Source organism: Notamacropus eugenii, chromosome 4, assembly GCF_028372415.1.
Source record: "Notamacropus eugenii isolate mMacEug1 chromosome 4, mMacEug1.pri_v2, whole genome shotgun sequence".
Taxonomy (NCBI): domain Eukaryota; kingdom Metazoa; phylum Chordata; class Mammalia; order Diprotodontia; family Macropodidae; genus Notamacropus; species Notamacropus eugenii.
The window spans coordinates 27,818,054-27,842,603 of record NC_092875.1 but is presented as its reverse complement, the minus strand read 5'-3'; the positions used below and the strand labels follow the sequence as shown (position 1 = coordinate 27,842,603).

The 24,550-nt window shown below is 41.7% G+C and overlaps 1 protein-coding gene across 1 annotated transcript in view; it reads right to left on the bottom strand.

Annotated features, from left to right (window-relative positions):
* Nucleotides 1-24,550, bottom strand: part of KSR2 (kinase suppressor of ras 2) — a 590,333-nt gene that overhangs the window by 331,122 nt on the left and 234,661 nt on the right. Inside the window, exon 4 of the mRNA XM_072600313.1 lies at nucleotides 16,964-17,468. Within this exon, the coding sequence (XP_072456414.1) occupies nucleotides 16,964-17,468 (505 nt within the window). The remainder of the gene's footprint in view (nucleotides 1-16,963; nucleotides 17,469-24,550) is intronic.

Genomic DNA, 24,550 nt, shown 5'->3' with positions numbered 1-24,550 from the left:
GGGTGGGTAACTTTACCTATGTGACCTCACTGGAACTTCCCAATAACCCTTTATTCTTCCCACTTTACACATGAGGAAATTGAAGCTTGGAGAGGTTAAATCAGAAGTGTCAGATCAGGATTTGAACCCAGGTCCTGGCTCCAAATCTAGAACTCTGTTTACTAAACCAAACTGCCTCTCATTGTTTTATATAAAGAAAAAAACCTGACAGTAGACCCATTCTGAGCCAGATGGCTGTCTGGACCAGGTTGGTTTCCTGGGGTTTAAGCATCCCATACACAAAAGACTTCATTTCTATGACTCAGAACAGAATGAGAGTCCAGGGGTAGCAGTGAAGCACTCATGTCTTATACCATCTTTGTATGGGTGAGTTTATCTATTAAATGAGTTTATATGCCATCAATATACATTGTAGTTAGATCAAATAAGCTGGAGGCTTTATCTGTGTTCCTTAAATTCCCCAAACCTACCTAACACAACAAGCCAGCCAGGAGACCTCACCTTTTTGAGCCAAGTAGGCTTGAAGAAATATAAGATTTTAGAATCAGAAAGTAACTTAGAGGAAGCCTAGTTACAGAATCACAAAATTTCAGCATCAGCAGGGGCCTCAGGGAACATCTAGCCCATGCCTACTGCAGGAATCATGCTCCAACATATGAGACAAGTACCCCTCCAGCTTGTGCCTTGACCAGTGCCCTCAGTTGATCAGTGAAGAAACTAGAGTCCAGGAAGTAAAATGACTTGTCAAGGGTCATGCAGGACATATAGTAGTAACAAAGAAGGAACTCAAACCCAGGGCTCTTTCCACTATATCTTCTTTAAGCTATGAGACAAGTCAGAAAGTTGCTTTTCCCTCTATTTGATTTATTTATTATACTATTTATTAATTTATAAATAAATTTATTTATGTTTTACAAATTTTTTAAATCTATTTTATTTATTTATATATTCTAATTTTTAAAAAATGCTTCATTGCTTCCATACCTACAATTTCGTTAGTTCCACTGTAAAAACACTCCCACCTATGCAGCTTATCTGTATCTTGGGGTCCTACAGTGTTGCCTGGGGTACTAAGAGACCAAACTGCCAGACCTAGAGGCCTGTGTGGGCTACCCGAGTCTTCTTACCTCACCTCCGAGGTCTTTGGCTGGCCAAAACCGGATGCTCATATGAGAGAAAGGACGTTCCAGAGTCGAACAAGGGTTGAGCTTTATTTCAGGGTCCCGGTTACAAGTACAGGGAGGTTTTCCTTAGGAGGAAGAGGGGGAGATTTCCTAAGGAGGCTAAGATCTTAAGGGATTGGAAGTAGAAGTACAAGCGGGGAGAGAGGGGGAGGGGAGAGAGGAAAGAAGAGAAGCGGAGCCTACTGTCCTCTTGGCTCCTCACGTGCTAAGAGAGCTTTCAGGCTTCCTCAATCCTACTTAACCTTCAGCCGCACAGTTTGCATCTAAATACCATGCTGTTAGATAACAATAGTGTGCCCAGATCCGGGACGACCTCGAGGGCAGGGAGACTCCACCCATCACGTATCTCCCGGGGAGAGGCGGAAATACCCGAGCTAGCCGAGCTAGCTCAGTCTGACCTTCTCGAATCCCCGCTGTTCATGGAGGGCCTCGTAAGACTCTAAGATTTAGAAGTCCCACTTTTACCTGCCCGAGACCGTCCACACGGATTTGAACTTCCAATCCCAACACCAAACCAGTCAGTGTTAAAGGCAGAATCTGAAATTAAGTCTTTCTGACTCTAAGACAGATTCTTTATTCACTGGACTTTTCACACACATATTACTCATAAGATCATACCATCATAGATTTAGGGCTGGAAGGGCCTTTAGGGCCGCAGAATCCAACTCCTTCATTTTATACATGAGGTGAAGAAAATTTCAGGGTCACCAAGTTTTAGTGTCTCAGGGGCTTCAGTATAATTCAATAAGCATGTATTAAGTGCCTACTACGTGCCAGGCGCTGGGTAAGACCATGAGCAAGTCATTTAACCCAGATTACCTCAAAAAAACAAAACAGGTTACCTAGTCTAGGAATTCCTAAATTTGTTTCTCAAAAACATCTTTTGCAGTCTGATGAAGCCCATAGTTCTCTTCTGAAAATGCATATAAGATACATAACCAAAGTGCACTTATCAAAATATTTTTTTACAAAATGTTCACAGCCCATAGATTAAGAATCTCTGATTTAAGACAACCCCATCATTTTACTGAGGACGAAGTGGAATCTTATAGGAGACAACCAAGCTGCCCAAGGACAGAGAGAATAAACTGATGGATGTTACATTTTCAAAGATTTCTGGTTTGGGAATCAAGAGACCTAAGTCTGAATTCGAATTCTGCGACTTTCACAGCCTCAGACAAAATCACTTGGACTATCTGGAATTCAGTTTCTTCAGTTATAAAATGACAAGTCTCACTGATTAATAAATAAAATGAGAATTTACTGATAAAGTCTCCCAGTTCTAATGCTTATGAATGTCAAGGTCCAAGGAAGAGGGTGAAGAGCTAGAAAGAAGCTGAGAAGTGATTACCAGCTCTAGACCTAGGATCTGAAGTCACCTAATAGAGCTTTCCTAATGGGGAAACTGAGGCACTGAGATGAAATGACTTCTACAAGGTGGCACAGGTAGTTAAGAAGAAGAGGTAGGATTTAAATTTAGGGCTGCTATATTTTAGGATTCCCTAGATTCAGTGATCTTTCCAGAACACCACAATGAAATCAATTATCTTTGGACCTGACCAGTAGTGGTTTTACTTGACTACACATATTCATTATAAAATTGATTCCACACACACACACACACACACACACACACACACACATACACACACACACACACATACCCCCAGTGGACAAAGGGAGGAGGTGAGGGGAAGCAAAAATAGATGTTTGCACATTGAAAGTGAATAACATTTTACCCATTACTCAACACTTCCAGATGTTTAAGATCATAGGACTTTGGATTTAGAGGTAGAAGGGTCTTCAGAACTCAGCCAGTACAATCTCTTCATTTTACACATGAGGAAACTAAGACTCTAGACATTAAGTGGTTTGTCCATGACACGCTGTTAGCTAAGGATATTAACCAGACAGCTTCCCCCATCCTCCATTTAAAAAGAAGGTCCCAACATCTTACTTATCATTTTTCAATGATACTACAAGATGGTCCACTCTGATGCAAACATACCATCTCCAGACACAGAGAACTTTTAGTCAGGCCCAGGAAGGAGATAACTGCAAATTTTTTGCATGCTTCTGTCAGAAGACATAAAAAATCTGCCTCTCCAATGTACTAATTACAATCCTGAAACACTAATGGGATTAGAAAGCAGGACTTGGTGCTTGCCTCCTGAAAATCATTAAGTGCCATTATAGGAAATTAACCTCACCTCCTTTCCAGAAGCCTTTGGGATTCATGGTCCTTGTCACAGTGGAATATGGCCCCAAGAGGTAAGTTAGAAATGGGTTCTCTATTAATTTGGGTTAATAAACCCTCCCATAGCTTGAGGGAAAGAGGGGTCTGGCTCCACGCTGTATATCTGAAAGCCTCTTGCCACTCTGACTGTAAATTACTGTGGCTTGATGGAGCATGTGGGAAGATCGAATGTAGAAATTTTGCAGATAGGGGAACAAGGAGCCTTCCAGGGGAGGCTAAGGACCCCCTTGGCCACCATTAGCCACCAGGAGCAGCTGGCCTCACTGTTCATTTACTTCCTCTCATCCAAGTGACTAGATATGAGCTCTCCAGAGGCCTGGAAGGCACTCAAGACACCTGAAAGAATTAATTAATGGAGAGGAGGAAGAAAGAAAAAGGAAAGATCATAAACAGAGAGCAGCAGGGCTGGGGCCAAGTGGCTGGGAGCGAACTGGAGCCAAAAGGACGCATGGTGAACTGATTGTACCACCAGATGTCCCACAGGTCACTTCTGAGCTGGATCCAAGCTGATCGAAAACATTCTGAACATGAAACAGGGACAAAAGTAAGGTAAAAGGAAGAGGGACGTTAGATTAGGGATTTTACTTCTGGAAAGGCCCTTAAAGGCCTCCAAGTTCAACTCTATCATTTTACAGATGAGGAAACTGAGTCAGAGAGGTTAAGTAGCTTGCCTAAGTTTGAACAGGTAGTAAGGATATGAGGCATAGTTTGCCCAAGTCCAGTGCTCTGTATACTGTGCAATGCTACCTCTCCCTAAGCCATGAAGTAACCACTTGCAGGGACACCCTTGGTGGACTTGCAGGGTACACAAACTCTTGAGTTATCTCCATCAAGTCTTTAGAAATGGGGAGGCTTGATATAAAAACTAGCCTCTAGTTATACTTTCCCAAACCTTCTTTCCCCACATAATATAAATGGAAGATACCCAAGTGGAAAGAATTTAAATTTCATTCAAAAATTCAATCTCAGTTCTAAAGTGGGCATTCAGTTCAACTGAATTCAATTCAGCCAATATCTATTAAGCACTTGCAGCATTCAAGGTCTCTGGTAGATGCTAGGGTTACAAAGACAAAGAAACTAGTCCCCAACCTCAAGGAGTTTACATTCCACTAGGGGTAGGGGAAGGGGACAATATGTATAAGTATCTAAATACAAAGGATATGCAAAAAATATGTCATTTCAAGAAGAGTGAGAATTAAAACCTAGGCAAAATCCAGAAAGACCTTGAGTAGGAAGTAGCATCTGGTCGTTGCTGTGTTTTTCCTTCATTCTCAAAGAGGACCATGACATCAGGATGATGAAATGACTTGCAGTTCTCACTTTGCCATCTGGGTCCAGTGGCCAGATATTCATCAGGACAACTGGAGATGGCCCAGGATAAGCATCTGAATTGTGCTTTGAAGGAAGCTAGGGACTCTGTGAGGATTTCAGGTAGGGTAAGAGAGCATTCCAGACAACAGCAAGCAAGGTGGTGCAGCAGATGGAACGCTGGGCTAGGACTCAGGTCAACCTGAGTCCAAGATCAGCCTTAGACACTTAAGAGATATGTGACCCTGAGCAAGTCACTTAACCCCATTTGCCTCTGTTTCCTCATCTGTAAAATGGGGGCTCCTAGAATTGTTGTGAAATCAAATGAAATAATTGGAAAACCCTTAGCACTATTCCTGGCACATAGTAAGGGCTATGCAAATGTTAGCTGTTACTGTTGGACACAGTCTATACAAAGGCCCAGAGATGGGAGATGGGATGTTGTGCCCCAAGAAGAATGAGAAGACTAGCTTGCCTGGAACAGAGTACTCAACTTCCATAGGAGCTTCCAGACTGCTGAGTAAATTCATCCACTTTTTATTCGTTAAGCAAATCTAAGACCTGCCATAGTACCATCAGTAGTACCATAATCATTATTAACTCAAGCACTTAGTATACCTAAAATTACTGTATACTATTTGTGTGATCTTGGGCATTTAGCTTCACTGGGCTTTAGTTTCTTTATGTGTAAAATGAGGGAGATAAGACCGGGTGACTTCTGAGGTCCCTCCCAACTCCAGATGGCCCTAAACACCACCTCAAGACTTATAAAGCCTCCCTCACAACAATTTTTTATGCAAGGTGAAATAATTATCACTGAACTCATTCTGTTGTTGTTGTCCAGTCATTTCTGACTCTCTGTAACCCCATTTGGGATTTTCTTGGCAAAGATACCAGAGTGATTTGCCATTTCCTTCTCCAGATCATTTTACAGATGAAGAAACTGAGGCAAACAAGGGTAAGTGACTTGCCCTGGGTCATATGGCTAGCATCTAAGGTCAGATTTCAACTCAGTCCTTCTGGACTCCTGGCCCAACACTTCAATCACTGTGACATCCACCTAGCTGCCCCTTATACCCATTTTACTGATGGAGAAATTGGTGGTTACAGAGTGGTTACAAGGCTTACCCAAGAGCAAACAGTTGCTAAATGTTGGAGCCAGGACTTCAGTTCAATCCAAGTCTCTGAACCAAGTCCAGGGCTCTTTTCCAATGCCAGCATAGAATGTCAGGATTGCAAGAGACCTTAGAGGGTAGTGACACCAATTCTCCTTAACAGATAAAGAATCTTAAGCTCCATCATGGGGATGGGACTTGCATAAAAGCCATACAACAGTTTATCAGAAAAGCAAGGACTACATTATTAGAAGAGCTGCCACATAGAAGAGATTAGATTTGTTCTGCTCAGCCCCAGAGGACAAAACCAGAAACAACAGGTGAAATGTGTAAAAAGACAAATGTAGTCGTGATGTACGGAAGACCTTTCTGACAATGAGAGTTGACCAAGAGTAGAGATGGGTTGACATGGGAGGTGATGAGCTCCCCTTGCTGGAGATCTTCAGGAAGAAACTGGATGACCACCACTTACTGGGTATGTTATATGCTCATTGACAGAAAAGTGGGATCAGAGAGATGAAATTCTTGGCTCCAATAGCTTTTGAAACTTGGTGACTAAGTGGCAGGGGCAGCTAGATGGTAAAATGGATAGAATGCCAGGGCTGGAGTTGGGAATATTCATCTTTCTGAGTTCAAATCTGGCCTCAGACACTTAGTAGCTGGGTGACCCTGGGCAAGTCACTTAACCTTGTTTGCTTCAGTTTTCTCATCTGTAAAATGATATGGAGAAGGAGATGGCAAATGACTTTCTTTATGAAGAAAACTCTCAACAGGGTCATGAAGAGTCAGACACAACTGAAAAATGACTTAACTGAACTACTTTCTTATGCTTGGCATAAGGTTTTCATTTCTAGAATTCTTAATTCCAAGAAAAATTCAAATGCCCTTCCTTTAGTACCTGTGAACAGAAATCACCATAATTCTGTGTTGAGGAGAGGGCCTGGAACCCTGTACAGACTCATTAATGCCAACCTTTAACCCACAAAATTTCTAAAAATCTGACTTAAAACTTTCCAACAATTTTCAGAAATTGTCCTGTAGATATGAGATGATTCCAGCAATGTTCCCCTATAGGGTTCCCCTGGTAAATTGGTAGAGGGAGGGGAAAAGCAATGCTTTAAGATATCAATTTCCCCTGTGTTTTTCTTTAACTTCCACATTGAGTCACTCAGGTCACAAACCAACATATCTTAAGTGGGAGCAGAATGGAAGGGGGGGAAGGGGAAGGAAAGGAAAGGAAAGAGAGAGAATCGGAGGGGAGGGAAGGAAAAGAAGTGAAGGGAAGGAAGGAAGGAAGGAAGGAAGGAAGGAAGGAAGGAAGGAAGGAAGGAAGGAAGGAAGGAAGGAAGAAAGGAAGGAAGGAAGGAAGGAAGGAAGGAAGGAAGGAAGGAAGGAAGGAAGGAAGGAAGGAAGGAAGGGGAGGGAGAAAAGAAGAAAAGAAGGGAGGGAGGAAAGGAAGGAGGGAGGCAGGAAGGAAGGGAGGAAGGAAGGAAGGATAAAAGGAAGGAAGGGAGGGAGGAAAGGAGAAAGGAAGGGAAGGAGGGAGAGAGGGAAGAAAGAAAACATTTATTTCTCTGGAGTCCTTACTACTTCATGTGATTATAAGGTCATAGGTTTTGAACTAGAAGGAATCTTAGACTTCATTCAATCCAAAGCTCTCACTTTTACAAATGAAGAAACTGAGACTCAAAGGGGTTCAGTGACTTGGGACAGCTAGATGGCAGAATGGGCAAAACTGAGAGTCAGGATGCCCCAAGTTCACACTTATTGGCTGTGGGACCCTAGACAAACCATTGAACCTTTGTCTGTCTCAGTTTCCTTCTCTCCAAAATGGGGATGATAATTATACTTACCTCACAGGTTTGTTGTGATGATCAAATGAGATAACACATTTAAAGTATTTGTAAATCTTTTTTACTTTTAAAAGCTCTATTCAAGCATTAATTATTTTTTCTCAGTGTCAGACAACCAGGGATTCTGAGGACCTAATTTTAAATCCAAGCACTGCTACTTATTACAAATCCTTTAGCATTTCTGGCCCTCCACTTCCTCACCTCTAAAATGAGACCATAGGATCATACATTTAGGGCTGGCAGGGACCACCGAAGCCAATTAGTCCAATTACCTCATTTTAGAGGGAACTTACCCAAGGTCATATAGATACTAAATAATGGTGGTGGGATTTGAACTCGGATCCTCTAACTACAAGTCTAAATTGTTTTTTTTCCTTCAAAAGACTTGTGATGTATTTCAATGGTGTAGGTGTTGCTGCGTCCATCTACAAAGTTCAGACCTTCTCTGTATCGTGGTAAAGAGTCTTCAAGAATTGTGGTTTAAAAAAAATCACCACCTGATAACCAAACATCTTTGGACAAGGCTTTTGTAACTTGGCTACACTGATATTTTTTCCAAGTTTGAAAGCTGAGTCCTAGAGAGGTCACACATTACAGAACTAGAATTGGACAGAACCTTATGACCACCTAGTCCAAACCTTTCATTTTACAGTTGAGGAAACTGATGTTCATGAGAATCAAGTAACTTATCCAAGGTCACACAAGTCTCAGAAGTAGGATGTGAACCCAAATCTCTCACTCCAGAGCAGAGCTCTTGGCACTCTTCCTACATCAACAATTGCAGATAATGGAAGTATTAAAGGACTTTCTGATCTCTTTGTAACACTGACCTCAGAAGCGAGTTAATCACAGGCTTTTCCCTGTCCTCCCCCTAAGAGGTTTGGGTCTACCTCTGAGATTATCTCCATTTACACTGTATACCTCTTATATCTCTGTAGTTATTTAGATATTATTTCTCCCCTTAGAACGTAAGCTCCTTGAGGATAAGAATCATGTTTTTGTCCATTTTTTTGTATCCCTATCAATTAGCTAAATGCCTGACAAATAAGATGCACTAAATAAATATTGGTTTGGGCAGTTAGGTGACACACTGGATAAAGTTATGGGCCTGGAAGCAAGAAGACAGGAGTTCAAATCTAGCTGTGTGACCCTGAGCAAGTCACTTAACCCTGTTTGCCTCAGTTTCCTTAACCCTGTTTTACTCAGTAAAATGAGCTGGAGAAGGAAATAGCAAACCACTCTGGTATCTTTACCCAAAAAACCCAAATGGGGTCATGGAGAGTCAGACATGACTGAAAATGATTCAACAGCAACCATCCCTGGAAAGCAAGGGAGAATGAGGTGTATGTAGCCATAGGTTCAGAATCAGTGGGAAGCCAAGATGGGATGGGAGTACTTTTACAACTTGCTGCAAAAATTTGTTGGCTCTTAAAAAAAACTACTAGAGTTCTAGGTAAGGCCAAAAACAAGATGAAACAATCCCTGTGTTAATCACCAAGTTCAGCATCTTAAACAGAATCTTCCCAACTCCATCTTCTTCAAACATAACTGGGAGGAGAGTCAACACTTTTCTCCTGGGTTTTTCATCCTTTCTTTGCTCTGTTGACATTAACAAACCCAGCCACCCCCCTCCTGAGACAGGCAGCACCGCTTAATCCTCATTAAATGTGTTTTTTTAATCATCCTTGGATTCTCAAAATGGCCATGACACCATCCATTACAGCAGGTTCATTCAGCAGCTGGTGGGAAAAGCAGTATTTAATGGGATCCCAGAAGGAACGCCGCAAGAGAGATGGGCGAGAGGATAACACTGAATAACCAACTGACAAATTGAAAAGAAAAGAAGATAAACAGCAGAAAGGTAGCTGGACAATTTATGCATTCCCCAAGGTGCAGGTTACAATATCCCCACTTTGCTAAAATGCTGTGGAGGAAGGCCCTGAAACACTTTTGACGGGCAGGATTCGCTCTTAGGCTCTCAGCCACAATGTCTATTTCTTTCCATTCAATAGCCTTTTTTGGTTCAAGGAGTAGGGGAAAAGCCAGGAAGCTCTACATCTGTGCCCTTCCTTGCCCCTCAACTAGGGGAGCAGAGTGGCAGCCAGGCAGATTTCTTTCCAGGTGGCAAACACAATCAGCCAGCAGGTGCCTATTCTAAGTGACTGCCCCAGCCCTGGTCCCCAGTTTCTGAACCATAAGGTAGGATCCCCATGTGGCCAAGAACACAGGGATACCCTCAACCAACACGTTCTTTGTCCCCTCACTTCACTCTCTCTTCTGTCCATCCCTATCCTAACCCCTGGGCCATGAATCACACAATTAGCACTTAATAAATATTTGCTTGTCTGACCAACTGACATGGGAGCCCTGACCTGGACAATCTTGCCTTCTTTCAGAACTCCTATTGCATCTGCTTCTTGGATCTATATACATATGTCTTAGGGGCAGCTAGGTGGTGCAGTGGATAGAGCACCAGTGCACGGGTCAGGGGGACCCGAGTTCAAATCTCACCTCAGACACTTGACACTCACTAACTGTGCGACCTTGGGCAAGTCACTTAACCCCAATTGCTTCATCCTAGGTCATCTCCAGTCATTCTGATGAATATCTGGTCACTGGATTCAGATGGCTCTGGAGGAGAAGTGAGGCTGGTGACCTGCACAGCCCTCCCTCACTCAAAACAAAGTCAAGTGCAAGTCATGTCATCATTTCTCTGATGGCATGGGCTTTGTTGGGAAGTAAGGATGAACCACTGTAGAACATACACCTGTCTTATCCTCTTCTCTATATTCCAGAGTATATTCTCTGAGACTGAACCCCAAGTATAATAAAAAGCTACAAGAAGTCATTCTTCAATGGTCAACACACTCCTATCACTTCATATACTCCCCATCCCAGTGATTGTTAACCCAAAGATGTCATTCTCCAAGTCCCATTCTCAGTCATTTACTGACCACTCCCTTACGTCGATTTCCCTCAACCTAACCTTCTCATTTCCCACCCTAAAGCCATCCTCCATTCCACTGTGCTTTCTGAATTGTCTCCTTTATAGGTAGCAAACTTGTTTTCTTTTGACCCTTTTCCTTTCTCATTCGTGCTGTCTTCTCAGATTCACTATGATCTGAATCCCTTCTGATGGTACAGCCTCCTTGGTAAACCTTTCCCAGACTGGCTATATTTTCACTAATATCTCCTGACTTACTGGTCATAATGGGGGCATTGGAATATTCCCTGCTCCCCACTGCCATCTTTTATCCCCAATAGTCTCTCCTCCTTTGAAGTTCATACAATTTAAATTTGTCACCTAATTGAGACTCTGGTGACCATTGTGTAAAAGTCTCCAAGATACTCTCCTTTCTTCAATGAGTTCAGTGTCTAGTTCACAGTCTTTCTCTCCTCTAGTATCCCTACTCTTCATACTAGAGTACTTCAACATACATATTGATGCTACCTCAAATACCCCAACCTTCCACTTTCTCAGTTTTCTCATGACCAACTATTCCATCTCATACCAGCAACACATGGATAGGAATGGTCACACACTCAATCTTGTCATCACCTGTAAAGTATTCTACTTTCATGTTCATGAACACAAAAACACTTTATCAGACAAGAATCTGTTTCTACCATTCTTTCTTTCCCAAGCTATCAGCCTTGCTTGCACTGGCTACACTTTTCTCCCTCCCCCATCTTGATCTCTTAGTAACCCAGTTCATCTCTAATCTTGTTCTCTTCTCTAGAGCCCATTGCTCCCTCATCCTATTGAAGATTTTGGCCATTGTTTAATACCCACCATCTACTGTCTTTGCTCCTACTCCGGCTGTTGAACCAGAGAAAACCACAAAACTGTGGACTGAGTCCACTACAAATTTATGTTACATAATCTCAACTGGACTCTCACTGCTGCATGGCACTTCTTTTACATGTCCCTAATCAATTCATAAAGCCGTTCACCACAATAGTTTTTCCAAACTTTTGCAACCCACCTCAAAACTCCAATGGCTCCCCCATCCCCCAACTGCTTTGTAAAAAACCTTGTCTCAAATTTCACCGAAAAATTAAGAGCATTTGCTGAGAGCTCCACCTTTTCTCCTCATCTCAAAATCACTCAGATGCCTTTTCTCCTACGTCATTTTTACCCATGTCTCAAATGAAGAGGAAATGAGCTGAAGAGAGGTGCCATGGCTGTTGCCTGTGTTTATTTAATTCCTTGATAGGGCTATTAACAAGATAGTTTTCTGGGTCACAAGAAAACCAGTGGACACTGAACCCAGTCTGGGAGCTGGAGAAAGTTGCTGAACCTGGCCAGCCACTTGTCTGTCTTATAGACTTCCAAAGCTATCCTTAGCTTCCAACAGGTGCCACTGTCCGTGATCTCTCACCCACCAGTTGTTACTACTGTCTCCTAACCCCAAATTGGTCTATATTTACTTACATATATAAATATTTCACAATCATGGCCAACTCTTCATGACCCCATTTGGAATTTTCTTGGCAAAGATCCTGGAGTGGTTTGCCATTTCCTTCTCCAGCTCATTTTACAGATGAGAAAATTGAGTCAAACAGAGTTAAAAGTGATTTGCCCAGAATCACACAACTAGTAAATATCTGAGGTCAAATTTGAACTCAGGTCTTCCTGACTCCAGGACTGGTGCTCTATCTGCTGAGTCTCTCAGCTGCCCCACTGCAACACCTAGCTTCTCAAACAACCACCTAATGACTATCAAATAGGTACTCTTAGACCCGTCCTAAAGAATAGGATACCACTGTGTCATCAGGACACTAATTACTTGCATACAAATGGTGCTGCTACAGGCAAGTAAAGATGAGATTTAGAATCAGTGGACCTGAGTTTCTCCTAGCCTGGGGCAGAGGAGAAGAGGGTAGGGAAAGATGAAGAGGGCTTCTGAGGCAAACACTGGAGGAGATGACAAGTAAAGTCATTTTCAGGGGGTAATATATAGAGAATTGAAGTGAGAGGAGAAGGGGTGAATTATTTACTGGAAGGGATGAGACAATGAACGACACCCAGCCGATCAGGGAAAAATAAAACACATTGTTATGCACTAGCAAGAGCCCAGGTCAGACAGCTAGCCCTACTACAAAGAGAAATTGTCTTGGGGTTCAGAGAACTCTTAAGTTCAAATTCCAGCTACCAGTTATGTGACCTGGCATCAGTCACTTAAATTCTCTGAGCCTCAGTTTCCTCATCTGTAAAATGGAAACAATCATGTCGGTTGTACCATCTAATAGACAAGATTGTGAAATGCAAGACCCTGAACACTGTTGTTGTTCAGTCTTATCTGACTATTTATGACCCTGTGGACCACACCATGCTAATGCTATCCATGGGGCTTTCTTGGCAAAAAATACTGGAGTGGTTGGCCATTTCCTTCTTCAGTGGATAAGATAGGATAGATAGTTCAGGATAACCTTGAATATGTTGTTGCTTTGCTGTTCAGTTATTTTTCAGTCATGTCTGACTCTTCGTGACCCCATTTGGCGTTTTACTGGCAAAGAAACTGGAATGGTTTGCCATTTCCTTCTCCAACTTATTTGAGATATGAGGAAACTAAGGAAACAGAGTTATGTGACTTGTCCAGGATTACACAACTAGTCTGATGCTGGATTTGAACTCTTGAAGATGAGTTTTCCTGATTCCAAACCTGGTGCTCTATTCACTTTACCACTTCTCTACCCCTACTTTACAGATGAGGAAACTGAGGTCACACATGTGAGATGACTTGTCCAAGGTCATACAGCTAAGAAGTGAAACATAGTTTGAACTCAGGTGTCTCAAATTCCAAAGTCCAGCACTCTATATCTTGAGCTGCATCTGCTAGATTGTTGTTAGTGAACCAGTAATAAAACCCAAGCCTTTCTGCTCTGTGCCCTTCCTCCACTCCTCCCACAGGTGGCAAACCCTTTTTGAAAAATTTACTTCAAATTCTCAGGTGGAAATGCTTTTAAAAGAATCTGTGCAGAAAAATCAGTGACCTTTGAAATTCAGCTTCATCTCAGGAACAGAGGATGCTAGGTAGACTTTTGACTGCTATAATATCATCAGAGAGAAGATCATGGGAGTTGCTGAGGGGTTAAAGGAGGAAAGAATGAGACCCAGTGTAAGATAACTGTTAATTCTAGGATAAAGTGAACCCTTGAAATGGATCTGGATGCATTCCAAGGGCCAGATCACTAGTTACTTCACATCTCTCTGTCTCTCCATCTCTCTCTCTCTCTCTCTCTCTCTCTCTCTCTCTCTCTCTCTCTCTCTCTCTCTCTCTCTCTCTCTCCTATTACCTACTGGATTTAATCCATCCCTACCCATCAATCATGTTCAGGAGATACAGATGAGGCCTCTAAATATAAAATCACTGGGGAAGGGGAAAAAAGAGGGGAAAATCATGTCACCAAACAAGACAAGGGCTGTTTTGTTTTGTTCTGTTTTTCAAATTCTAATGTGAGCCTTGATTCAGATCATCACATAAAAGCAACTGAATGTAGATCTAAGTTCAGTCTTCGAAACATCTCAATAAGCAATATCCTCTAGAAGCTCTGTGGCTCACATTTGCTCCCTTTCTGTTAGCAAGACTCTCTGCAGACATCAAGATTTAGCTCATTTCTATCTCTCAATGAAGTGTCCTTGGTTCCTTTGCAAGTACCAAGTTAACAAGAATGTAGAAAACAAGTTTATCACATTCAACTGAGAACATGAAAAGAGTCTATATCTATGTCTAGGGAACATCATAGTGCCAGGCAATTAGTAGGCACTTAACAGATGCCTAGTAACTTGATTTCCCCTACTGGTCTTGGACTTCCACTCCCCCACAGCTCCCTCAAATATGGAAAGAACCACGGGAATCAAATAACCCATCCCTCTGAGTCTAGGACTCCCAACTAGCAAATAGGTGACATTTTGGAGCCTTGTATGGATTGTGCCTGCTCCCTATGTGCCTGCCCTCTCCAATTTTTTCTGTATGCATTTTGTTTGCATGTTGTATCCCCTACTAGACAATGACCTTTTGGGGAACAGGGACTGTCTTCTGTCTGGCACATAATAGGTGCTTAATAAATGCTTAACAAAGGACTTTCTTCTTATGTCTAGAATTTAGCACGGTGTCTGGTAATGGTAGGCATTTAATAAATGCTCATTGACTGACAGGTCCTAGGCTACACTGGGGATTCTCTATTCTAATCCAAGTCCCAAATGTCAATGTCCAAAGTTGAGCCGTAGATTCACATGGATCTGAGTTAAACTTTAGAAACTATTCAATGATTAACATTCTCGGCATTAGGCAAGTAGGTGACCTGATGGTACAAGGAGTAAAGTGCTGGGCCTGGAGTTAGGAAAAAGAGTTCAAATCATGTTTCAGTTATTTGCTAGCTGTGTGACTATGAATAAAGGGCTTAACTTGTCCCAGTCTCAATTTCCTATCTTGAGAGTCAGCTAAAATGCTTTGCAAACCTGAAGTATAAACGGCAGCTAGGAGTAGTAGCAGTCATCATTGTCATCGTTGTCATCGGGTCATCTTTATAGATCCCACTTGTCCTAGAGTGTCTCATTGGATACAAAGAATCTAGTATGTGGCCCATGAGCCCATGGTATAATGAATAAGCACTGTCTCATTGGAGCTGTCTTCTGGGATTCCCCTCCTTTAGAAAGTCATGATACTGTGATCTCTAATATTCTGATCGTCCAGCACCTAGCATAGCATAGCATACAGCAGGTGTCTAATTGAATGCTTGTTCCATTGACTAAATTATAAGCCCAAGGCAGCACTTGTTCATAGAGCAAGAATAGTCCTAGATAGCTCTCCTTCATTCTGAGATACTCTGAGTCAGGAGTCAATCCCCCGAAACACCCTGGATCCTGCCTCCTGTTCTAGTCCTGACCTCCCAGTTTGAATTTCTGTTCCTGACACTGACTTTCCCCATCTGTGACTGTCCCTTGGAATTCAGGTACATTCCAGTTCCTTGGCAGGTTGTTTGGTTCAAATTTGGCCCACACTCACTCTCCTTTCTGGCAGAGATTTCTGTCCATCTAGTATGGGATTTGCCTAGTCATCTGTAAACCTTTCCCCTCTCAGGTATAAAAGAAGAGAAGCTCCCTTTAACATTGGAATCAAAGTATTAACAACTAGAACAGAGATTGTCAGGACCAGTGAGTCCACTTCCTGAGATTCAGAAAAGCGAAATTTCTCATCTCCTTGCTAATTCTCTTCTGTGACACTCCATGCCTTTGCATGGAAAGACCTGACTGTTCCCTCTCCCTAGAACACTCTCCCTCTTAACCTTCAATTCTTAAAATATCGGACTTTTTTAAGACTCAGCTCATATAGATCCACAAGAACAATTTATACAATCACCAACATTACAAAGACAAAAACTTTGGGAGATTTAAGAGTTCTCATCAAGCCAATGGCAACCTCCAATTCCAGAGGGATAGATGAAGAAGCACGCTACCCACCTCCTGACAGAGAAGTGATGAATACACATTGAGACACATTTTTAGACATGGCCAATGTCAGATTTTTTTTGTTTGTCTATGAATATTTGTTTCAAAGCTTTGAGTTTTTTCCCAGTTAGGGGAAGGACATGAAAGGGCAAGAAATTAATATTTGTTCATTGAAAGAATTTTATTTTAAAAAAAAGACAGCAACTTATTACCTTTGCGACCTTAGGCAAGTCAGTCAGTCTTTTAGGGACTCATTTTCTTCATCTGTAAGAAATTAAGTGGGTAGCAGAGTAGAATGGAAAGACTCCAGGCTCTGGAGTCAGAAGACATGAGTTCAAATCCTATGTGTGGCAGTATCACCTATGTAATAATGGGCAAATTACTTGACCTCCATGAGTCTCAGTTTCCTCATCTGTAAAATGAGGGAACTGGACGTGATCACTTCCAGCTCTAGATTTATGGCTGATGGTCCTAAGTCACTGACTCTCTATAGGCCTCAGTTTTCTCCTTTGTAAAGCAATCAGATGGGACTAGACAGCCTCTAAGATCTCTCCAAGTCCTAGATCGATTGTCTTATTTTGAGGGTTTCCTATAGCTCTACTGCACCTTGAAATGCCCATTCAACTAGGAAAACTTTCCCCGTTTTCCGGCCATTTTCACACACAAAGGAGACAAAATTATACCTAACCAGTTTTCCTGCTTGGAGGAGATTTCGCAGGGAAACAAAATAGTCCTGGGGCATTCACGTTCTGGAAGTCACAGTCATCACCAGTCCCCCAGAGCTCACTTACTTTGGAGTGTGACTCTCGTCCACCCGATGCCCCAACTGAAATTCATGGGACTTGCTCCGATGCAGGGCAGTGAAGCCAGGGATGAGGTGGATCAGCTTGCGGGAGGAAGGGGGTGGGGTCCCTGGGGGCTTCAGCTTGTTCTTTCGCCTCATGGGAGGTGTACCAGGCGGGGTCACTGTGGTGACAATGTTTGGCGTGCAGGGTGGTGTACGGACTGCATGCCGTTGCCGGGGAGAAGGCGGCAAAGACCGGTGCCCAGACTCCAGTGGGGGGCATAGGCCTGGGTAGCCTTCCACAGTCAGTCTGTCCACATGGGTGTACACCGGGCCGAGAGTGGGGCCAGGGGGACAGTAGTGCTGAATACACTTGGACTGGACTTTGGGGCTCTGGGAAAGATGGGTGCGAATCCATGGAGTAGACTCAGTTGGGCAAGCTGGATTGTTCTCCTTCCCAGTCTCTGGGGTTGGCCACTGAATGGTCCAGTCCTGCTTGGAAAGGCTGCCTCCTGGGTTTAAACAGACACAAACATAGGCATAAAGTTAGTGATGTGAGTGGAATGATAACATCGGTACCCTCCACTCTTCCCTATCTATTATTTCTTACCCCACTCATTCCTACAATCTCACAACTGGGGAAATGACAACAGCCATTTGGTCCAAACTCTACCTTCACAAAACTCTCCTTTACAACAAGCCCAACAAGTAGTTATTGGGCTTGTTCGCTTTCCTTCTCCCTCTACTTAAAGGTCTCTAGTGAAAGGGAAACTACCCACTAAGCTCCCCAGATAGTCCACACAACTTCAGAACCACTCACACTGTGAGGAATGCTTTTCTGACATCAAACCTAAATTGTGTCTACAACTGCTACCCACCATTCCTGGTTCTATCTTCTAAAACCAAGTAGAACTATTCTGGTAGCTTTTCTAAAGGGCAGTGCTTCAAGTTCCTGAAGATAGCTATCATGATCCCTTGCATTTACTCTAATCCACAGAGCAGAGTCCCAATTTTAATGAGACTTGCTGAGGGTCACAAGGCTAATGAGTGTCTGAGGTCATATTTGAACTCAGGAAGATGAGTCTTCAAGAATCCAGGCCCAGCATCCACTATGGATCCACCTAGCGACCCCAACATTTTCTACTTCCAGTAGAGTGTGAGCTTCTCAAAAACAGGAACACCTTATTTTTCTTTAGAACTCCATGCTTAGCACCATACTTTGCACATAGTAACGTGCTTAATATAAACTTTATTCATTTGTTTTAAAATTTGATCTCCTTTGCCTGTGTGTATTAAATAATTGCTTGACCATTACGTCTTGCTTTTTGTTGGCTAACTTCTGTTTTCACTAAAAACAAAACGTGTGCAAGTTATGCTTGAAAATATCAAAAGATTTTGGTCATTATTTTGTGCCCTCCTCAAAGGGGCTTGCCGCCAGATGAGTTGTCATTACTCTTTTGCTATGTTTGGATGTGAAGTGTATAATAACTTCATAGTTAAAGAGACTTTGTATGGAAATTAAAAGTGTCATAATATTTGATACATTTCTCAAAGCCAATCCTTCTGATAAGTTCAACATAAAAAACTTGTATCCCCTAAAACTGATTTTTTAAAAACTGAAATAATTTGAAAGTTATAAAAAAATTGGCAAAATTCATTCTAAACTTAACTGTCTTAAATGTTTATCTAATTTTTAAAATAAAATCATATTTCTTCCTGATGGGTAAATGCACAACTGATTTGATGAGAAAATCCACTGGTAGAGGTAAAACTAAGACAAGCAGAAAAAATAAATACAGCTAAAATGCTTGAAATATAGGAATACAAAGCAAAACAAAAAAAACAAATCCAGGTTATATGATCCACTATATTACTGAATTTCGCAAGTAATATTATTGATGGAGACAAAAGACATATATGTATGGTCTTTTTTCACTTTTATAATAGTATTTTATTTTTTTCCAATTTATGTTTGTTCTATACAGATCTTCTAGGTGCAGATAGCATGAAAGGTAGCAAACTGAAATGACATCTTGAAAGTATGCATACAGAATGTTAGCAAGATAATAAATCTTTTCCAGACAGAATTCGATGCCAAAACAAACTTTTTCAAAAACTGTGTCTGTGACATCAAAAATATAATTTGCATCATGTGAGGTTTCTTACAGAACTGCTAAATGTAAAGAGGAAAAAAATATACAATCAAGGAAAGAGTGCTGCCTGAAGCTATTGACATGGTGAAAATGATGTTTGGTGAATCATATGCAGAATAGCTTTGGATGGTTCTACTTACAGATAATATTGCAGAAAAGATAATTGACCATATGTCTAAAGACCTTTGGATGAAATTAATTGAGGAATAAGAATCTTTCTCTTTTGAATTGCAAGGGGGTGAAGCGACAGATGTGGTTAAAGATGCTCATTTAATTACATATGTATTATACAGTGCAGAAACTAATGTTAGACAATATTTATTGCCAATTTGCAATTTAGCAAACTTATTGATGGCCCTGCTACAGTAAGATAAATTTTCAACGCCATTGGTGAATTTCTAATTAAAATGGTATCATGTGGGAGAACTGTATTAAAATCTCCTCCAACAGCTCAACAGCTGTCAGAACAATATGCAGGTAGACAAGAATTCATGGCATTTGAATACATTGCATACTTCACAACCAATTACTTGTATCTATAAATATTAGTGAGGAGCTACGTAAAGCTTTTCAAGATGTTACAAAAATAATCAACTTTATAATAAGACAGTAGATTAAAAGGATGGCTTTTAGGAGAACTTCACGATTGTCTTCTGACAATCATGTCTTCTGACCTTCATAACATGTGATGGTCAGAGCAGATCATAATAATTCAGAGGCAGAGGATATAAGGACTAAGCCAGGATCCTTTGCCTTTTTTAATGCCATCTCCCTCCCTTTAGCCCTCACTCACTCAAAACAAAAAAGTCAAGCGCAAGTTATGTCATCATTTCTCTGATGGTATGGTCTTCTTTGGCAACAAAGGACGAACACACACACATAATGCCACCTAAGATAGCATTCCCAAGTCACATTGTTGACAGGTCCCACGAAGGTGGCACAATGGACCTAGAGGCCTGAGTTCAAATCCAGCCTCAGATATTTGCTAACTGTGTGACCCAGGACAAGTTACTTCACTTCTATTTCCCTCAGTTTCCTAAGTCAAAAAACTCGGATACTGGTAGCTCCTACCTTTTGGGTCATTGTGGGAATGAAATGAGATAAACATTTATAAAGCACTTAGCACAGTTCCTGGCACATAGTAGGTATGATATAAATTCTAGGATTATTGTTGTTGTTGATTCATACTGAAGTTTTTGTCCACTAAAAGCTCTAGACCATTTTGTAGACACAGGCTTATTGCCAAACCTTTCCCTATCCTGAGCTTGTCAAATTCGTATTGAATCAAAATCTACAAAGGACCCATGAGAAGCCCCTGGAAATCTTAGCAAACTGCCCAGAGAGACATCATCATGATTATGCAAGGCAGAGCTAGTAGAAGCCAAAATTTACAGAGATGCTTTCAGTATTCAGACACACACACACACACACACATGCACACATACATACACACGCATGCACATGCCCCCACACAAACAAACATACATATGCAGACACATACCCCTAGCATACCAACGCTGCAACAATATCCAAATATGAAAACCAGATCTAGAATATTCTTGGCTTTGGGGCTCTGGTGAGCCTGTCATTTTATCAAAAAATACAGACCTGGGTTTTTTTCCAATTTTCTTAGTTCAAATTTTCCTAGAACATTTTGTCTGCCTGCATTTCTTCTTGGTCCTCATTGTGCATTACCTCATGTTATACTTATCTGTGTACTTGGGGAGTTGGGGGGTGGAGGAGACAAGAGGACATGTAGCTGTGTTCAAATATTTGCAAGGCAATCATATGGCAGAGGGATTAAATTTGCTCTCAGCTTCAGGGGATAGAATAAGTAACTACAGGTGGAAGTTGCAGAGAAACAGATCTCATCTCAGTAGACATAACAACTTCTGAATGATGAACAATCTCCCAGAGTGCTTTGGGAGGAGGAAGAGCCTCCCTCACTGAGGGTCTTCAAGCAAAGCTGGAGGACTGCTTGTTGGAGTTGTCATCATGGAGATTCCTTTCTCAGATGAGGTTGATAGAATAACTACTGAGGCTCCTTCTGACTACCCGTCTATGATTTTGTGGAGGTAGAGTTGCCCAACACTTAATTTACTTCTGGCTTTTCTCTGCCAAGGGCACTATCTTATCCCCAACATCCCCTTCTCCCAGTGGAAGACGAATGCCTTGAGGGCAGGGACTGTATTATTTTTTCATCTTAGTATTCTTAGCACAGACTTTATACAGGCCACAAACCTGGGTCTCTTCTGTACCTCTTTCCACAACTCCACCAACAACAACTTCTAATGAAAGTAACATTTTCTCAATGTTTATGTCTCATAGACAGTGGTGCTGAATAAATGTTTGTTAAACTGAATACCTGGGATGACAACCAGCAAGATACAACTCCATCCACAGGCGGAATGGTATAGTGAATAGAAATCTGCCTTATGAGTTGGGAAGATCTGGGTTCAAGTCCAAATTCTAAAGAATATTGGCTGTAGGATCATCTTGTTGAGGAGTCATATGTCTAACTTCATAATCTCTTTGAAGATTTTCTTGGAAAAGATAGTGGACTGGTTTTGCCATCTCCTTCTTCAGGTAGGATCCTGAGCAAGTCACAACCTCTCTATGCTCTGGGTCATTCCCTAAGATGACAAGTTGCAGAGCAGATGCCAATTTTCATTAGAAAAAAATCTTTTCTGGGTGTTTCCTATGCCAACCAAATCACAGCGCTTGTCCTAGTAGGATCCATCTTGGTACAGTGAAAAGAGCATTGAATTTGGAGGCATGGGCTGTCATATTTACTACCCATATGATCTTAGACAAGCCATTTGATTACTTGGGCCTCAGTTTCCTCATCTGAAAAATGAGGGGATTGGGCTAGATTACCTTGAATTTTCCTCCTAGCTCTAAATCTAGGATATCACCCCTCTATCCAGCACAGGGGCAAGTTGCACTACTTTAAATTCCCTTCCAACTTGAAGATTCTGTGATTCTTCTTTACCTCTCAGGTGTTTCATTACCAAAGTAGAAGAGACATAGGGTTTTTCAAACTTCCATCCATCTCCCTGAGATTTCCTCCTTTGGACTTGACTTAATATCATAAGTATTCATTCTTCATGGATACTGTACTTTATTCTGTTCATAGAACCTATTTACCTCTCTGTCATGTAAAGCTCTTCCTAATTCTGCAGTCTTCCTCTGCTTTATTCCTTCCACTCCCCAACTCTATGGTCCAGAGACAAACGCCTACTTCCATTTTGTGCACATACAGTGTTCCAGCTCTCCTCTCCATGCCTTTGCCCTGGAATGGTCTCCCTTCTCACCTTCACCTCTTAGAATTCCTTCAAAACTTAGTCTAAGTCCCACCTTTTACAGGAGACCTTTCTCACATGCCCCAGCTGTTAATGACTTCCCTTCTAAGGTTACCTTCCATCTACTCTGTGGACATCTTATAGATAGACAGATACAGCTTCCTCTCCTCTCTCTCTTCCTCTCCCTCTCCCTCCCTCCTCTTTCCTTCTCCCTTTCCCTTCCCTTCTCCCTCCCCCTCTTCCTCTTTCTCTCTCTCCCTCCCTCTTGTCTCTCCAATAAGAATGTGATCTCCTTGAAGGCAAAGACAAGGACTATTTTTCCTTTCTGTTTGTATCCCAAGTCCTTGGCATAATACCTGCCACATAGTGAACACTTAATAAAGCATAGCACCAGGGTCTATTAGAACAGACATTTTTTTAAACAAAGCCTGGCAACCAGTCAATCCATGAACACATATTAAGTACTATGTGCCAGGCATTGTGCTGAGAGCTTAGTAAGATCTCAGAGCTTACTCTGAGGATACAAAAGAAGGTGAAAGACAGTCATTGTTCTCAAGTAGCTCACATTCTAAAGGGGATGACAACATGTCAAATACCCAGGTACATAAAAGATTTATTGAGAGTAGATGGAAAGTAATATCAGAGGGAGGGGCATTATTAGCTGAGGGGATCAGAGAAGTTTTCCAGCAGGAGATGCAATCTGAGTTGAATCATAAAGATAGCCAGGGAAATTAAGAGCCAGAGGTGAGGAGGTACAGCATTCCAGGTATGGGGGATAGCCGGTGCAAAGGCACGAAGATTGAGGGGTTGGACAATTTTCATCATCAAGAATTTTTTCCTTATATCAAGTCTCAATTAACCTCTTTGAAGTTCTCCCTCTTAGGGACATGCAAAGCAAACAGAAATCCTTTTTTATACAACAGTCCTTCAAATACTTGAAGACAACTAAACTGCAACACCCCCCACTCAACATACACACACACACACACACACACACACACACACACACTTCTTTTCTCTGGGCTAAAATATGCCCAGTTCCTTCCATAATTGTTCTTATGGATGAGCCATTATCTCACCATTCAAATGACAAATGGGAAGGCCATAAAGCAGCATGCAAAAATTCATGTGAGGTGATACACAGTGGAGAAACAGAATTAGAACAGTATAAACTTTACTTTGGATGACATAAAACCAAAAAAATCTTTTTAAGTCCCCAGAGGGAAGGGAGATCAGAAGGGAACAAAGACATCCATTCCTATTTTGGGGATTAGATTTGAGTCTTCTTTTCTTACAACATAAACAATTCTAATCATAAGGCTTTCTTTGCATCTTGATTCATATTTGTTGGCAATTGCGGAGATTGTTATTTCAGTCAACAAACATTTATTAAGAACCTACAGTGTACTAAGCCTACACTGTACTAAGTAATAGGGGCACAAATACAAAAAAATGAGAAAGTCCCTGCCCCCAAGGAGGTTATATTCTATTTGGGGGGAGATAACTTGTACCCAGATTGAAGTTCAAAACATAAACCAAATGAACACAGGACAATTTTCAGAAGGGAGAATATATTGGAGGTGGCACCCCGGTCTGAGCCTTGAAGGAAAGCTAGGAATTCTAGGAGATGGATTAAGAAAATACATCCCAGGTGTAAGGATCAGCCTGGGCGAAAAAGTGGGAATGGGAGACAGAATAACCAGAGGACAACAAAGAAGCCCTCATAGATTTACAGCTGGAACTTCAGAAACCATCTAGCTGACCCCTCCTACTTTATTGTTGAGGAAAGTGAGGCACAGAAAGGTCCAAGATCACATATAGGTGACACATCTGAGATTTGAACGCACGTCCTCTGATTTCATTCTTCTGTGAGGAAGAGAAGTCAACCTTTGGGCCATGAATGGCAGCCACTTATTCAACAGAAGTCACTTATTCTGGGGAATGGTTGTGGGAACAAGTTGTGGTCTATGACTGTGATGGAATGCTATTGTGCTGTAAGAAATGATGAGGGCAATGGTTTCAGAAAAACCTGGGAAGACGTATATGAACTGATGCAAAATGAAGTGAGCAGAACCAGAAGCACATTGTACCCAATAACAGCAATGATGATCAACTGTGAAGGACTTAGTTACTTTGATC